This window comes from Polyodon spathula, chromosome 3 (genome assembly GCF_017654505.1).
Source record: "Polyodon spathula isolate WHYD16114869_AA chromosome 3, ASM1765450v1, whole genome shotgun sequence".
Lineage (NCBI taxonomy): Eukaryota > Metazoa > Chordata > Actinopteri > Acipenseriformes > Polyodontidae > Polyodon > Polyodon spathula.
In genome coordinates this window covers 33,297,416-33,316,414 of record NC_054536.1, presented here as the reverse complement: position 1 = coordinate 33,316,414, position 18,999 = coordinate 33,297,416, and the positions used below count along the sequence as shown (strand labels likewise).

The following is an 18,999-nucleotide window of genomic DNA, read 5'->3' as shown; positions in this document are numbered from 1 at the left end:
TCCTGTTCAGCCAAATCTATAACAAATGTTATAGATGTTTGCTTCAGTAGCTTCATCCACAATAATTCTGAAAGTTTTCATTTCAAATTGTGAAGCACTGAACTTGTGTTTTTGTGGTACGGCAATTTTGTTTGGTATAATACTTCCAAACGTGGCTTCCATTGTTTAGAGATGCCATTTTAAATATAGAACAAACTCAGCAAAAACGCTTGTCATTAACGTTATTACCTCGCCATCGAACTGATACCATACCACGCCTACTACAGGCATGAACACACAGAGTGAAGCGCCAGATTGACCGAGAATAAAACCTGCATGTCAATCTTTCTGTTGCACCAATTAGAAAAGCTACTTGGAGGCAATTGCCAAACCCCTTCCTTTTTATAATATCCACCCTTACTGTGACACTAGAGCAGACTGATATGCGACGGACTACTGATGACAAATTACTAATTAAAAATATGCATTTTGTGACATTTGTCACGTGACAGGTTATACGTCTAGAACATTCTTAAATGTTTAACCAATTCTTTAGAGTTTATACGTTTAAACGTTTAAAATTCCCATCCCTAGCTTTCTGTACTTAAGTGTCAATGAAGCAGTTCAATAGGTAAACTGATAATCTCTGAAGAAAATCCTGCCTTCAACGTTTAACAGGGAAATAGGGCAAAACTAACCAGTACTCGTAAAATCTTTTTCTTTGGATATAAAGACTCCACCTGCTTAACACCATGCTCTGGTACAACCTGTTTTTCCAAATGTTACTTCCATTAATTTCGACAGGATTCGTAGAACACCTGGGACACTGTTGCACACTCTGTATGGAACTCCATTAGGCCCAGGAGATGACGACACCCTTGCCTTCTTCACAGCTTGCTCTACTTCTTTCCACTCTCCATTTGGTATTCTGGTGGATTGATAAATGGGATATCTGAAAGAATCAACATAGACTCCTGCATATTTGAATCCGTGTGCATTTCTTCGAGATATCTCTCCAGCTCACTACTTTGTAAATTTGAATGGGTCTTTATAAAAGCTAGTCCTTGAACGGTCCTTCTCTTTGCAGCGTTTCCGTAGGTGCTCAGCTCGGCACAGTGTTGCAAGCTTATCTTTTATGACCCTTTGTAATAGATTGAGTGCCTCCTCCATTACTTGCTCAGCTGCCTCCTTTCTCTAAGCGCTCAATCTCCTGCTGCCGTCTAGATTTTATAGGAATAGTTTGTACTTTTATGTGTAGATGGTATCCCCAAATTTACCCAGCTTCTTTTCGACTGTTCCATCTGACCTTTCCAATGCGAAACAGAGATCCGTGTTTTGTCCCACGCTGTTTTCTCAGACACTCTTGGCCATTTTATTTATTTATTTTACTGTAAAGCATGTATTATGCATTTCTCTGTATTTAAAGTATTATGGATTTTCTTCTTGTTACTGAATCTTGTAAAGCGCTTTGCGATGGTGGTCCGACTATGAGAGGCGCTATATAAAATAAAGGGCTTGTGCCCTTTGAGGTTCTTTTCAATCTTACGCTGGTTCATCTGACTGGGATCACATGGATCATTAGGTTCATCACTAGCTGTGTTTATGCAAGTCCTCCTCTCATCTATGACAGGGGTGCTGACATCCTGCAAACTGTGGTTTGCTTCCTGTCCCTGGATTTCATTAGCCTGACTTTGTAAGAAGTACTGATCAATGCAAGGCCCTTGTCCCTTCTTCCCCAAGCATTTCATTCTCCCTTGACAAATCCTCAAACCCCTAACCATTGTCACTTTGCTCCAGCCACGGACACAAATCTGGAGCTTCATGTCTTTGCTAACAACACAAAAAACTGCTTAGCCTAAAAAGAACAGTCCTGCAGGTACCACAGTAGCAGTTTACACAGCCTCGGAGTTTCTGATCCCATCATAAATTCCAGATTTTTCTCAAGCAAATCAGCTTCATCACTCACTGCCATTCATTTTGACACATTCTTTCCTTTGTCTAGCGTCAGAGGGCGGGATTGTACACCGTATGCCACACCCTGATTGATGGAAGTATTACTGGCGATCCAATCGAAAGCTAAATAAATTCTACGCCAAAATTTCCTGTTACAGTATGTCAAAGAAAATATTAAAGGAAGGTTGGTGTTTCTTATACCTTTCACTTAAAACTGGACAGTAGGGCTTCGGGGCTTGTTAATTCCTGCTGCCTAGACACAAATGCCAATCCCGGACTGTCCAGGTCAAACCTAGACAGGTGGCATCCCTAAACCAAATGTACATTTCATTCTGTGTGATTATTATGATGGTATATTGTTTTTGACATTTTGTCCTGGATATTTTTAGAAAAAGAGGAAAAATGTAAAATGTTACCTTTGCTTTTCCACATATAACCAAGGTTCCCATAAAAGCAATATTGCTTCTTGTGGTGAGGTCCCCATTGGTTGTAGCAGGCTGAGGAGCAGTACATTTTGTTGAAGCGGTTGTTTCTCCTGTCAGACTTGACTCATCAATAGATAGATCAACAGCCTGCAGGGTGGAAAAAGAAGATTCACCAATTCTATTCAGCAACCTTTGATATGTCTACTGTTTACAGTACTAGTCTTCTCAATCACAGCAAGTGAAGGGACAGACAAGTGTTTACCATACAGGTGCATGCCTAGGTTCCCCTCTGTAACCCTATGCAGTTATGTCGGACCAGGTCCAACATTACAATTTGCCCTTTCCAGCCCGACATCATCAAAAAGACGTCAAGCACAGATCTCTAGTCGTTTTTTCTCCGGACCAACCATGATCAACAATGGAGACGTTTTCCAAGATTGATCACACTTGCCTACCAGTTTTAGGAAAAGCCCCCTGCCCCCCCCCCAAATAAATTATATCAGTTCACTTTATACCTATAGAAAACATATTACCTAGATAACACATGGTAACCCTCAATTTTATTTCTACAATTTAGCCATTCAAAATCGGTGATATTGGTATTTGAAACAAATAAAAAGAATTGTTCGCCTAGCTGTGTGTTTAAACCTACCTCAAACAGACGTAAATCTGCAGGAACTCTTTCTCCAACGGACAGGCAAACTGTATCTCCAGGAACCAGCTGCTGTGCAAGCATGTGTTCTAGATTCCCTTCCCTCACACTAGCAAAAAAAAAAAAAGTCAAGGCAGGCAAATTATGTCTAAAAATCAAGAGGCATAATACCATGTGTTATTGGGTATACACTTGCACACACCATACATTTTCAGTTTCTGCATGCATTTCTCAGAGCTTCAATGTCAATATGCAAATAGAGTTGTTGTGGTGATGTGGAAATTAGAATTCAACTTGACTGCAGCAAAGACATTAGAAATACATGCTGTTCTATCAACACAACCAAGACACTTTTGTTTTCGACTTTATGGGAACTTTAAAATCAGCCAGACATAAAGGTCTTTATACCAAAATGCAATCTGCACCATTTGTGATACAATATAATGTACTTTTTAATTAAACAAATTATGTTAATTTAAAGGATTTCAAAGTGTGTTTTTAGTTTCTCAAATAAATAGTACAAATCGCATTGTAAACACCATAATACATCAGGCCCATGATGTCTAAATAAGCCAATGCTAGATTTGTTAACATTCAGTAGATCTTGTTCTGACACTTTGATAAGTCTCGTCTTGTGCATGGAATACAAAACAGGGGAGACAACAGGAAAAGCCTTATAAAAACAGAACTTACAGTTGACCGTGGACTGGATTAAATCTAAATAATGGCAAACTGGCCCGGTTTCCATGCAGTTGAGGAACTCCAAATTCCCTCTCCACTGTCATGACTTGTGACAGCAAATACCATGCACATTCCTCACGCTATAGGAAGTGCGCACCTAAAACTTCAAAGGGTGGGTAAATCACCGTCTCACACTAAAAAGCCATACAATTAACCAAAAACTAATTTGTTTTGCATGGAAACTTATCCGGAAGCTGAAGAGACTTCAGCAGTGAAAATCCTGGTTGTGACGTAACCTTACAACTTTCTACTATAACTAAAGGTCATACCAAGCAATCCTTTATTATCTGAAATCTGCTGGAGGTAGCCCAGGCAAGCTTCTTTAACCAAATATGAAAAAATAAGCATACAGTACAAGAAGTTTACAGACCTCTTCATTAAGTCCCCCCCGTCCCCCCCCAATGTGACACCATTTACTCAATGTTTCAAATTATTGCCATTTGACTCATAAAATGATAGTGCTTTACAGGTTTAGTTGTTTTATAAGCAAGGTTATAAAAAATACGAAGCTACTAAAAAAAAAAAAAAAAAAAAAAAAATGCAGCCCTTCTCAATAAACAAAACTAAACCCTTTGCAAAGCAGATTTTTTTCATCCTTTTACTGTTTTTGCGGTCTTCGTACTTCGTAGTGATCGGATAGCCAATTGCTTTAAGCTTAGACTTATGTCCCTTAGCAAGAAGATGCAACACACTGTCATCCTTTTACTGTTTTTGCGGTCTTCGTACTTCGTAGTGATCGGATAGCCAATTGCTTTAAGCTTAGACTTATGTCCCTTAGCAAGAAGATGCAACACACTGTACACTAGCCTTAATTAGCATCTATCATTGGTACCTACCAAGGACAAAAAAAAAGTGTTACGCTATAACCCAAAATGCAGAGCCATAACTAGGCATTTTAGCGCCCGGGGCAGGCAATCACAGTTGCACCGCCTCCTGTCCCATCCCGAATTTTGGGTGTTAGGAGTTAGGATGTATATTTGCTCACATTTCATAGTCTTGATTAACTTATCGTTAGTTCTGAATCTCTCCTTTAACATGTTTGAAGGCAACGAGATATTACTTAAAACGAAAACTTGTTAAAACGTGTTATGGCAAGCTTAGATTTCCTGCCTTTATGATTATATTCAATTCTCACATTTTCAGTACCAAATCAATGATTAAGTTTATTTTACGTATGGTAATTTCTTCTTAGACAGGGCTGGAGTTTAGTTTTGGACTCCACAGTAAAATTAAAAGGCAGAAATCAAGCTATGTGCCTATAATAAAATTAAAACTTGATCAGTAACTGCACGCACTTGTGGAATTTTAGCAGTGTCGTTGTAAACAATAAAAACTACTGTATGATTAACCTTTACAGTATACTCACATATATAACTTCATTTGTGGCATTTTCGCATAATCATTGATTGATACTGTAAAAAGCATGGATTGAAAATAATCTTAACACAAACCATGGATACTGCAGTGACTTATGACAGAAGCATATTCAGAAAGGCATGAAATCGCATCCTGAAGCGCCTTATTGCATTTATAATCCATGTCAAACACTGGATTTGCAGAGTAATTTGTAGACTAAGAAACTTTTTTTTTTTTAATTAAATATCCTGACGCCAATAAAAGGGAACACAAAAGTAGTCCCATTTATAACTACACACTAAGTTAAGCTGAGTAAATTAAAATAAATAAATTTAGTCGTTGCCAATTATTTGTTATTTTCTCCCAATTTGAAATGCCTAATTATTTAAGCTCAGCTCACTGCTACCACCCCTGCACTGACTCGGGAGTGGCGAAGGCAAACACACGCTGTCCTCCGAAGTGTGTGCCATCAGCCGACTGCTTCTTTACACACTGCGGATTCACCAGGCAGCTAACCAGGAGCTACAGCAACGCAAGCCCACAGGTGCCCGGCCAGACTACAGCGGTCGCTGGTGTGCAATGATACAAGGACACCCTGGCTGACCTAAGCCCCCCCCCCACAATGTGTTGAATTGCACATTGCCATTGAAAAGATCCATCAGGAGTCGAAGTTGAGATGGCACTAAGATGCCGTTTCAGCAGAACACAAGAAAAAAAAGGAGGATGATGGGAAATGTAGTTCTGAGCAGTCCATGCAGGTACATGGGAAGCCATCTTCAGGCAGGGAATGCAATTTAAACAGTTTTAAAAAAGTGGTCAAAATGTAAATGATAAAATAAATGACACCTGTCAACATTAAACAATTTAAAGGAGAAACACTTAAAAAAAATTAAAAGGTGGCAAAGCTTAAAGAATGTTGTAATATGTAAACTCAGCTTCATTCCATGTGGCGCTGCATATTGATTCCAGAAGACAAGTCGCCAAATTCAACATATCAGCGCCGGTCATTGCAGGTCTGTGACCAAGAACTGCATCCACCAAATCATAATTTATCTGCTTTTATTGTTATGATCTTTAGTTTTTTTTGTAATCCTGTTTTGTTTTTGTTTTTTTTCACAACACTGTTCTGTGCTGTGGTTTATCCCGTATTTCTCAATTCCTGTGAAATCTTTTGGTAGACTTTATTGTTTCAGACAGTATGAGTTAACCCCACCCCTAGCCTTGCTCAACAACGAGCCAGTACCAGATATCTTGCGAGGCCAGAGTTAAACATTTAACATTTCTTCCTGCTTCACACAGTCCTGCCCCAATTGGACAAATACAGCAAATCAGCAAGCTGTATAGGTCTGACTGATGGAAACAATCCTCACAGGAAGTAATTCACTCCTCAAAACAGGTGCATGCTTTTTGTAACTGGTAAGCAAAACAATTACATTCTTTTAGCGACAGTTCACACAATTTAGAGTGGCGAATTGAAAAACCTATCAAAATGTCGCGGAATTATGGGGCCAGTTGACAACCCTACTTGACGCAGAGCTCCAAGAAACATTTTGCCCTGCTTTTAGATACACCTGCCTGCTTAAAATTACAGGTAAGTATCCCTCATCATTGACTCAGTAGCCAATAATCTTCCCATAGTTTCACAGGGGAAGTAGTCCTGTATCCTCCAGGACTACATTTTATTTTATCCTCCCACAACTCTGTCACGTTACATAACCACATTCTACTGGCAAGAGCCTTGCACTGTTAGATTCAGATTTAGGTCAGGTATTTATTATGAGGAATATTACGCAGTGGGGAGTAGGGTCGCCTATTGTAGATTTACTACCAATATTTTAAAAAATGTACTGTACTAAACATTTTGATTAGATGATTTTTATATCATTAACCTAAAGTGGTGGTATTTTAGTTCTGTTCGTAGACTATAAGGAACAGAATTGCTGAAGCTACAGTTCTGTAGGAAAACTTGTATAAATTATATACGTACGCGTACAATAGGTTTATAATAAATATGCAGTCAAAAACAGTTTTGCAAATACAAGGATAGTACACAGTGTTTCCTTATAGAATGTGGGTTTTTTTGTTTTTTGTAATGCTATGTCTCTTTTAGTTTTGTATCACCATAGTTTTATTATTTTTTATTTTTTGGTGGCCAAATGAGGAAAGGCTGCACTTGCAGTGCTTCAACACAACCTAAAAATTTTGTGGAAACCAGATGGGGTCTCGAGGACGATCTCGGGGCCACATTTTAAGGTCTTGGTCTTAGTCTCAGTCTGTCTGGTCGGGTCTCGGTCTTGATAGCAGACAGCACGCAGATTGGTCTCATTCATAAACAAACAAACATTCAAGATTATTTTATTTCCTCGGTTATCATATATCCTTTATCCTTCAAAATGCACTCACTTTTATACATTGACAGCTATTAAATACAAAATAATGTAGCCATTATACTCTAGTCTAGAGACCAGCATTCAAAATTACAAAATTTAACGCATCAGACTTTGTGCTGCTACAGCATCTCTCAGCCTCTCTCATGAAGCAAACTTTCCTCCTGCCACCAAATAAATTTCCTGTAATATATTAGTTAACTTTTACTTGATCATGACCCTCCTGTTTTCAAGACCAATCTCCTGCTGGGACCCGTTTAATCTAGGAATTTCCTGGTTTGTATATTAGGTTAAGTATATTATTTTTCTGATATTTATTTAAAAAAAATCTAACAACCAAAAACGCATCTTGATTTATTGGCACGCTTAGGTTTTATAATTTTGGAATTATGTATCACTGTTTTTGTCAAGCCAAAAATAAAATGTCTGTGCACCTGCATTTTGCGCTTTGCTACGTTTTTTGCTACCGTGTTTGAAACTGCACAGCGATTTCAGATGGTTTGCATTTAGGCGCCATATAAAATAAGTTATTTTATTATTATTTGCCCCCACCCCCCACTGCAATAATGTATGAAGTTACAAGTATATTTTAAATGACTAAGCTGCCCGCTGGTGCATTCACAGAATAATGTACTTGACCTTATTTCCATGTGATTGTGTATGCGTGTGTGTGTGTGTGTGTGTGTGTATATGTATATATATATATATATATATATATATATATATATATATATATATATATATATATATATATATATATGTGTGTGTGTGAATTTTGCAGTTTCCATCGAGCTTTTTTTCATAAGCATACATTTAAGCACATTTTTATTTATTTTTTTTTGGATGGAAACATAGCTACTGACAGTTTCCAAAGTGCAAGCATTGTAACACAAAGATGACAGAAGTGCGAGGAACTCAAGGTAAGCCATTTTTTTTGCATGTGTATAGCTGTTCTATCTAGTGAAACCGTTTACAGTTAGGGAGAGGCTTGTTGTTTTATTAATAAAGGTTAGTTATTATTACAACCAAGGTCTGTGTATTATGTTAAATAAATCAAAGGCCAAGATACACAAGGTGTAAAAAAAAGCTACCATCTCACTTTATATACAGAGCCCTGGAGATTCGGCCAACTTTATTTATTTATTTTTTTCACCCCTTTCAACACATATCCTGGACTCCATAACTTTACATCTCTCTCCCTCTCTCTCTGTTTATTAAAAGAAAAATAACTTTAAAAAAAAATAGTTATTATCATTGTTGTTGTTCTTCTAGCAAATTAATTTAGTTTATAAGTAGTGGTCACAACAAAAATATATTGGTCTCTGTCTCGGTATGTTTGATCTCGGTCTTGGTACGTTTGGTCTTGACTACATCACTGGTGGAAACCCAGTTTAAGAAAGTTGAACGACAGAAGTAGTCGCTCAAGGCCAAATTGGAACCGAACATAAATCGTCCCTCCTGTATTTTAATATTAATTTGGTTATTTCTATTTGGAAGTAGAATTTCTAATGGCTAACAGAAAACCACATAAAAATCCACTACCCGAAAGGTACTACCAAAATAGAGTGAGAAAAAGACATGTTTTTGTCCATGGAAACCCAGCCACTGTAATAGTTTTAAAATATTGCAAATGCAGCACTAGAAACTGATTTAACTTGAGATATACGCCTAAGTTAAAAGTCCATGTTTTTGCTCATACTTTGAGTGACAGAAACACTCGGCTCAAAACAGCAAATCACTGAAACTTATAACAGGTCATTTCCTACCAGTGACATTCTGGAGGCACTAGCTTGCCCAGTTCTTCGAGAGACTTTTCAGAGCGATATTCCTACAACAAACAGAAGACAATTGACAATTAGACAAAAATGTCCTTTATTGAACTAACGTTTAACCTTTATTCAGTTTTTGTAAAACACACCAGCAATCGCATAATAACTAACTTAACTCTAAATAGTTTTAACCTGGATCACTTAAAAGCCATAGCCTGCGGTTCTGTAATATAAATGTCACTGTCAACAGAACTGATACCGTGGCATGGCCTACTCCACACCGGAAGTTAAGAGGATGCAGAGTTTAAAACAGGAAAAACAAAGAAACAATATATCAAAGCTGTCCAAGAAATAAAGGAGATAACTAAGGGAGATATGCAGCAGACACAGGGTGTCTAACAACAAACATGAAGCATCAGGACATCGCAGCGCAACCAGAGACCCTGCCATGTGACACTTATAGAAATTTGAAAAATACATAAAAGAAACGTACCTGTACAAAGGCAACCGTTACAACGATAGTAATGGCCTAAAAAAAATAAAAATAAAGCATAAATAAAAAGTTATAATATATTCAATTTATAGACTGCATTGTTTTATTGCATTAATATTATGTAATGGGGGAAAAAAAAAAAAAACTCACCACAGTGATGCTGACAGCATCATCAACCTGATGCATTAGCACACTGATTACAGCAGATGCCAGCAAAAGCAGAATGAGAGGGTTTTTAAACTGAAAAAAAAAAAAAAAAAAAAAGAAGAGGAGCCAATTAAAACACAGTCCATAGCTCAATATACTTCAGTGCCTTCCTTTAGAAGGTTAGTCATTTAAATCTAAAAACTCAGTTTTTAAATATAAACTAGTGTATAACCAGAAAACAAAACCTATCTTGTAATTATATATATTATTTAAAACAAGAATCAAGAACAAACTCAAAAAAGTTCCCTGTCTGGAGTCTGAACAACTAAAAGAAAGAGGAGCAGCACATAAGAACTCTGTGGAGCTAGTCTGTTTGTGTCTGGTGATTTTTTAGAATTATATAATTTGGATATTATTGATATTATTTGACAAATAAATTTAAAGAAACTAAGTGCTATGATGACCTATGTTTAACTAACTATCAAACAAAGGGAGTTCTCATATAAGGGTTCTCATCACCACCCATTTTTGCTAAACTACAATAGATACATTTTGCTCTTTTTCTGTGTATGTGTACACGGGGCTGGCATGGTCATTGTACAGTGCTCGGATTAGGATACTGTTCTGTAGGAACCACCAACTGTCACAACATACCACCACTCACTGGCATCATAGTAACCCAGCAACCACAACAGCACTGAAGTACTGTGGTATTGCTTGGCAAGTCAAAAAATACTGGTGTCTGATCAATATTTCTGACTATCCAAGCTGGTACTGTTTGTTAGAAATGCTGAAATTGTAAACGTTTCTGTAGGAATTCCTCCGGAAGCTTGGCCTGTCTTATCAGCAGTAAGTGTCACTTTGCTGCTTCCGTATTCAAGCAGACGTCTTTGTTGTCTTTTCTTGGCAGTCAGTCGTGTTGCTGTTTGTGTACTCGGGTATTCACGTCTTGTTGCCGATTTTATACACGCATCACTATACTGTACTCACATTTAAGACACAGGGTATGCATGAAAAACAAAAAAATGTTTAAAAAGTGTGTCTTAAATTCAAAGGAATACAGTAATATATAGATTTTTTGTAATGATCAACTTTTATTGCATTGCCCTTCTGTACAAAAGATTCTGAATTTCCATAGATAATTATGAAAGCCAACATTTAATATACCTGTGAAATGTACTTTTTCCACAGGGGCTCTTCTTCGCCAATATCAAATTCATTCCAGCCATGGTACACACGTCGACAGGAAACCTCACTGTGACTCAAACCATACTGCAGGTCAGCCTGTTAAAGAAAGAAATCAAGGGTCAACACAATCTCAATAAATACAGAGAGGTGATAGGATGTGATCCAGAAAACAAGCTTATTATAACCTGAATTTGTTGTTTAGAAGAGGCCAAATACTCAATTTTGCTGTAGTAGAATTAGTGCTGGGACGAACACAGGATTATCAAAAAGTAATAAAAGCCATTATATTGCTCAAAACACAGGCAGAGACAGCATAGCAGCAGGAGCTGGGGGACATGGCCCGTGTGTGTGCCTTATTTTACAGCAAGATATTATACTATGTAACACAGGAGTAAAGAATACTTTGTGTAGGCCTTACTTTACCCCAGTGAATTAACTAGAAAACAAAGGATGCCAAATAGCAGTTCAAGTTAATCATTGTTTTGTTTATTCCCGACAGAAATATTACATAAAGTTGACACTGCGTTTTACTTATTTTTGTAACTTTTTCATTCCTTGTCATTGTCGTTTCTTCACAGTAAACAGTGGCCATAGACACATTTCATAAAGTAATAACATGAGGCTTACTTGTGGCTTTTTGTAGCTGAACAAGCAAACAAACTGAAATTTAAACTTTAAACCTTTCAAATAAAACAAAAAAACATGGAAATGGCATTTTAAAACGAAGGGGAAAAAACTCACTGTTTTGGTTCTCATTTATTACAGTCCACAAAACAGAAAGTTGCAATATATAATACATGCAATCTACTGTTCATAAAAATCACTACACAACATTTCCATAAAGTTGTGCACTGTCCCCCTATGACCCATATAAGTAGACCCACCCTGTGTGGAAAAACCCTACCTTAGATAATTTAAAAAACACTTGCTCAAACATGGAAACACACCTGTAAAATGCAGGCTACTTCGTTCACCGGGAGTTCACTCGCTCTTTTTGACGCTAGTACCGGAACCATTTTCTCATCTTCACAGCGAGGTAGATTTTCAACACGCTACACAAAAAGACAAAAACAGTATTAACATTACAGGAGGAACTGTTGAACTGAAACACAGTACCATTCTGTAGGATTTTTATTTTTGTTAGAATAAGAGAAATATGTTCTGCCCCATGTGTAACCATAGAGCAGAGTTATGACTTTTTAAAAAAACAAAACATATGTTTTCTATGCAAGATCGTCTTTTTTACTTGAAGTGTCTTATGCATTGACTTAGATTGATCTGAAACCTAGCATATGCAATTAATTCATGAAATGACATTCGCATTGCGCAATTAATGAATATGACTGAGTATTTTATTTTTAAGTGATTTGTTTTGCTCAGTCTTTATTAAATGAAAAATATCACTATATGAGCAACAAGATGTACCGGTAAGATCTTTTGTTGCATATCTAGTTGCTGTAAAACTGTGGTCAGCTAAGATTACTGACAGTTTAGACAAAATGCAGATAAAAAAAAAAAAAAGTACACCCACACATACAAACAATCATGTACAAATATGCATAAGCCCATACTGTGATTTTCTATCGGTTTAAATAGGCACAGTATTTAAGTTTGTTATTTTTAGAAGACTATCTAAATTCCCTTTAAGAAGTTCAAGTCAAATGGAAATGTATGTTCAAATGTATGTACAGTACAAATCTCTTCTTTTGATGTTGTCCCAAAACACAGCCATATTTTCTTTATATATTAGGCAAGAGCAACAGTGGGGGGAGGGAGGATATTTTGACGCTAAATGTAAAGTTTACTATAAAAAAAAAAAAAAGGTAATGATGCTTGGGTATAGACTCGCTGACTTGGCTGTTTGCGGGCACTCTGACTATTTCATAGGTTCCTATCTTAAACACTGCCTTCTCAAAACACAGAGTGTGTGTGTATAATTTATTATATATAAGAGTTTTAGCAGGAGTTATTCTTGGCTCACTCTGATAAAGCAGGCTCAGGCAGTAATTGTGTGTGCTGCGCTTATTCTTTAAATAATTTACATAAAATATTCAATGCAAATATTTTTAAATAGCATGTTTACACAGATAACCGTGAACAAACTAAAATAAGAGGACAGATAGCGTCTCTCTTTGTTTCAGTTTGACAGATTTGTCAACACTACTGTTTTAAAGATCACTTATCTCCAGTACAATTATTCAGAGAAAGTGGATTCGTAACTAAATATACTACGGCGTTTCCCTTATCTGGTGAAATAAAAAAAAAGATAGAAAATTAAATTCTACATACTGTAATTTATTATTTTTCTCAACAGTCTGCGAAATTCAGTGCTTACCCGGCATATTAACACCCACCTCTCCTCACGAGTGACTGGACATTGTCCATTGGCTACTGACTCTCCTTCAATTTTCATGCAGAATACCGTGAACGGCGTCTGCTTGCTTATGACTGGACAGCTGTGTAAAACTTGGCAGGTATTTGACTCTCCTATTGGTTAAACTTACTGTCAGTACCTGTAACTGAAAAAGACACAGTTTATGTCCCACCCAGCTAACTTATGATTGGGCTACCGCAGAGACAATGCAGATATTCAATTGGTTAACCGTAACGCAGAAGCCCTTTGGGGAAAAAATGTCGAGTACATACAAGCACAGCATAAGCGAGCAGCACTGTCAGCCTGAATGTTGTGGCGCTTTTGTTGGAAAACGCGTTAATCTTTCTTTATTTTCCCACGCTGCAACCCACTAGAAATGTGTTTATGACCCATAATTTAAGAACAGCTGCGCGGGCACGAATTTGCCCGCAGGCACCACTTTGAGGACCACTGAGCTAAACAATAAGGACATACACAATCTGCTCTCCCAGATTGGGTAGAAATACAGGAAGGAAGTGGAAACTTTAAAAAGGGGTAGATTGAGGGGTTAAAAAGCCAAGAACTGTCATTAGTCTACTGCCATTATACAGCGGCAGTCAAACCCTGAACATGAGATTATCCATTGCATACAATCAGGCAAGCAAATTAATACAGAAGGTGGAGCATCAAAGTGTTTGGCAACCAAAAATTCACATGACTAAAATTAGCTAACCATACAGGGGAGAGGTCAAATTGAAAGGTACCATTACATTTTGCTCCATGGTGCTTCCTTAGCATCTCAAATACCAGATTCAGATAGCTGAAGTGGCGTGGGCTGTATTTGGGCTTATTAAGTTCCCATCATAAGACACTAGAGATATCAACATTACCATGAAGAAGTGAATCTCCATAAACCTACAGTAGATCCACCTTATGTACTGATGTAAAAAGTGTGCGATGTACTGTACGTCCTCCATACAGTATAGTTCCCCAGATTCCAAAACATTCAATGACTTCATGTAAAAGACGGTTGTAACCAATTTTTGTAACAAATAAGACTTGTTACGGTATGCTATTAAGATATGTTGTTTGTTTGTTGTTACTTACAACAGCCTCAGAAGGAGATATCACATTATTATTATTCATCATCATCATCATCACCAATTAGCAGACGCTTTTATCCAAAGACTTGGGGGTAAACTATGCATCAGTGTCTCTTACAACAAGGCCTCGGTTTTACATCTCATCTGAAGGATGGATCACAAGCAGGTTAGGTGACTTGCTCAGGGTCTCACAGTGAGTCTGTGGCTGGGCTATGATTGAACCTGGAACCTCCTGGTAACAAAGCCCTTTCATTAACCACTGAACCACCAAGCCTCCATATACAGGAGCATGCAGATTTATTATTACACCGTGTAACAATTTTTTTTTTTTTGTTCCTGGGTAGTAAGTGTTATTTCCTAATTGCTTATGCCTCAAAAGTATAGAAAATGGCTATTATTCCCCACAAACTTTGCTTTTCTGACCAGGACAGTGATATTTCAAATTATCAGTATTTCCAATGGGAAAACGGGCAAATGTGTCTCTTTTTGTTCACATAAAGTCAGAAAAAAACAACATATGAATCCAAATTAACATGTATTTATACTAAAGTAATACAAAAACGACTACAAAAGATTTAAAAGTGAGTAGTTTTTCGAGATTTACGATTATACTGTATTTACCCGTTTTCCCATTGGAAATACTGATATTTTGAGATATCACTGTCCTGGTCACAAAAGCAAAGTTTGTGGGGAATAACAGCCATTTTCTATACTTTTGAGGCATAAGCAATTAGGAAATAACACTTACTACCCAGGAACAAAAAATGTGTTACATAGTGTTATCATTATAGTCACAGAAGTACAGCACAAGGTTGCATCAAATTGACCATGTGTGGTTACTGACAACACCCCCCCCCCCTCAAAAAAAAGCAGGGAACGGCATGAAACGCACAAAGAGTTGCACTGACGAAAAGCTAGTTTTTCAGTGCAACTCTGATACTGAAAATCGTACGCAGCTGTGACTGTCCTTGCACCCAAAAAAATACCTGGGCAAGCCCCGCTGCGCTGTTGCATCTCTTTTGAAAATGAGGCCCATAGTGTCTCAAATCAATCTATGAAAACGAGCTAAATTAGCTCATATGGCTTTCCTAAATAAGAATTTTCAAATAAATAAACAAATAAATAAATTGGGGCCCATGGTGTCTCAATGCTAAAGTGTGTCTAGTACAGACAGACATAAAGGTTACTCCATATATGCTTAGTTGCTGGTGCTCTCAATAAAGACTGCCACAACCGTAACTAAGTTGTATAACAATATGATGAGGAGTTTTCTAATGTAGATACGAGTTTGACATGTTTACACGTACAGATGTATGTACCGGTTTTCCCACCTCATATATGCATCTGTGGAGCCTCACATGTATATTATACTACTAACAGCAGGGCTCTAAATTGGCAACAAAAAGGTCAAGGCCAAAATGGACTTCAGTTCAATAATTTGTAGAAGGCACCTAGGCCACTGAACTTAAATCAATGCCAAAGTGCAGGATGTTGTGTAATTTTGCATACGATTCATATATAACACCAATGATTGGATACAGGATTGAAAGACGGGGGAGGGTTTCCCACACCAGGTAAAAAAGCTTAAATTTACTGAGATTGAAGTACTGTAACTGCTTCACCCTTAAGCCAAGGGGACACGACTCTACATATTGCCAGAAAACTGTAGAAGAGGAGATTTTCTTCATAGAAAGTGACATGCAAACTACAAGTTTTGGACAACGTTTTTGCAAGCAACTATATCAAAGGAGAGTTGATTTTGGAGAAGCCATGAAGAATGTCAAAGCCAGTGTGGGATGTCGTCAGGGAAAGCATCATGATCGACTTATCTTATATCATTTTATATTTATTTACAGATATACAAGTTATAGTTAACTACAGTAACCCGTCGCGTATCCGACTGTCACATATCCGGCATAATCAATCTCTTCAGCAATGTTACTTTATTATTGAACAGATAACATTAGTTCAGAGACTGTATATCTTACCAAAGTTTTCGTACAGTGTTGTATGTGCTCTGTGCGCTACCATTGCTGGTAGTGTCGGGTGAGCTGTTCAGTGTGTTCATATGTATATAAATCCTGTTTGCCTGCAGGGCATATCAACTTCAACCTCCGTCTCGATCTCTTGCCTGTCACTAAGCATCTAATGCACGCACCCACATGGCAGGTGGCTACTCTGTCACAAGCATTAATAGCCTGTATCTTTCTAAACAAGGGATTTAGGGGAGCTCCCTAATAAAAGCTGCATCTCAAAACAATAATTGTGTGAATATAGTAATTGTTACAGCTGTGTAGAATGGTATTTAACACAAGATTCATTTATCTGCCTTTTTACATCTCCACCCTTACTCTGATCCCATCGCAGTCAGACACACGACAAATTACTTTACTATAAAATGAAATAGCAAAGTATTGGAATGATATAGCATCATAGGAAAATATAGAATTATACATCCCCATGTTTTCCTACAACTGTTTAAATAACATAGCTGTAATTTTTCTTTCCATTGTTAACACCCTGACAACCTTTTACACTTAACCTTGAAGTCTGTTTCAAAGTGTTTTTCAAAATGTCCAGTTTAGTGCACTGATGGTGTAAGGATTATTGCCCACATTGTCAAACAGGTACCACAGCAATAACAATCCATGAAAGGTTTTTAAATTCACTGCGGTTCAAATAAAACTGAAGGTAAACAAAATAAGTTTTTAGTAAAATGAATAATGACTTCCCAAACTATTTTTATATATAATATAATATATATATATATATATATATATATATATATATATATATATATATAATATATATATATATATATAATATTTTCTGATCCCCAAAGACTAGGGTAGAACATCTTTTATTAAGTTCGCTCATGATGTGTTTTTTTTTGTTTTTTTTTTTTTTTTTGTTTTTTTTTTAATGGCATGCAGTTCCAGTACTGGGTAATATGGCGTTTCAGGGTGCAAATATAAATATAACTGGGTTTATATGACTTTGAAAAGTAGTTGTGCAAACATTAAGTAGGCTAACAGCGCTATGAAAATGCCGGAATACACACTTAACAAGCTTTTCTGGGTTGCGGTTTTCCTTCTAAAACATGCCACTGGGGCATTTAACATGGAACTTTTAATGCAAAGGACCTCAAAATAATCAAATATGCACTGTTTGACATCACATGCTGGTAAAATCCGGTTTGGAATTATGACATTTAAAGCTATTGTACATACAGCAGATAATTCCAGAAAAACTTGTGCCTAATTCAACACAGAGAATGAAATGAAGATGCAACATTTGTATGTGAACTGCTGCTGCCACTGGTTATTGTCCCACCCCGTCACGGTAGAGGGTGGAGGAACAGGAAGCAATTATTTAACTATCAATGGTACCTTAAGAAAACTAAAAGATCAGTAATTGTTCACTGGCTGGTGGTAACATCCAGACGGTGGGCAAAAATATTTGATATAGTTAACTACTAATGTTGATTTTGTAATTGTATGCAATATTCCACACTGCAGAAAACAAAGGTCACTAAATAAACCACATTTAATATGCGACAGGTAGCCCAACACTGAAAAGTAAAAACACTCTCACAGACTGATGGACAGGTAGCACAGCAACAGAATCGTGCGTGCACCCCGCTGCAGACACACACAGTTCAATCTAAATAATTCACGTGCCAATCAATATCATGTTCCCATGTGTTCTTCTCTTTTCGACAGAAATAAAAATATATACCAACTTCGCCAACAACAGCACTTGACAGGCGGCCTGCAGTGTAAACAATGTTTCCATTCTGCAAAGACCGAAATAAATAAACACACGGAGAACATATACGCAAACGAGCAACTACTGCGCCGTATATGTGCAGAACATACTCTGTTACATGTCTGTTCATAATAATAACCCACGTAAACCGACACTAATTACGTTGTTTGTTTGTTTTTTTACTTCACAAAAATACTCACCATCAATTTTCTTGTATTGAGCATCTTCCCAAAGCACCCCGGTTCCGGGTGACGGCTCATGAGGTCAACACGCAGAAACTCGCACGGGGTGATGTTACGCGATGACGCAGGGCATTCTGGTTTCAGGCGGTTTTCACTAAATGCAGAGTTACCTCTGCGGACTGTGTGTTGACTTTGTGGAAAGAAGCTGCTGCTTTGCGCTTATGTAGTGTGAGTGAAACGACGTCATTTGCTTTTCTCATAGGAAGTGGTGTATCACTAAAAGCAACAGCATCATAATGTAACATTACTAAAAGATTAAAAACAATGTCAATTTACTTTCTGACTTGCGATGAGGAGAATGTTAACATTGCTATTGTAGTGTGTGTGTGTGTATATATATATATATATATATATATATATATATATATATATATATATATATATATATATATATATATATATATATATATATGTATGTATGTATATGTATATGCAGTGGCTTG

The 18,999-nt window shown here is 37.1% G+C and overlaps 1 protein-coding gene across 5 annotated transcripts in view; it reads right to left on the bottom strand.

Annotated features, from left to right (window-relative positions):
• Positions 1-18,668, bottom strand: part of LOC121313008 (calcium-transporting ATPase type 2C member 1-like) — a 47,055-nt gene extending 28,387 nt beyond the window's left edge. For 2 of the 5 annotated variants that reach the window (XM_041245094.1, XM_041245092.1), the window contains exons 1-8: positions 18,515-18,667; positions 12,038-12,142; positions 11,070-11,186; positions 9,906-9,995; positions 9,756-9,791; positions 9,260-9,321; positions 3,010-3,118; positions 2,349-2,504 (exon numbers count right to left, since the gene is read on the bottom strand). In XM_041245094.1, coding sequence (XP_041101028.1) covers positions 2,349-2,504; positions 3,010-3,118; positions 9,260-9,321; positions 9,756-9,791; positions 9,906-9,995; positions 11,070-11,186; positions 12,038-12,142; positions 18,515-18,574 — 735 coding nt within the window. In that variant the 5' untranslated portion in view covers positions 18,575-18,667. Of the gene's footprint in view, positions 1-2,348; positions 2,505-3,009; positions 3,119-9,259; positions 9,322-9,755; positions 9,792-9,905; positions 9,996-11,069; positions 11,187-12,037; positions 12,143-13,444; positions 13,516-18,514 lie in introns of those variants that run through there. The other 3 variants (XM_041245091.1, XM_041245089.1, XM_041245090.1) reach the window with 3 other exon arrangements.
• Between the last annotated feature and the right edge of the window lie 331 nt (positions 18,669-18,999).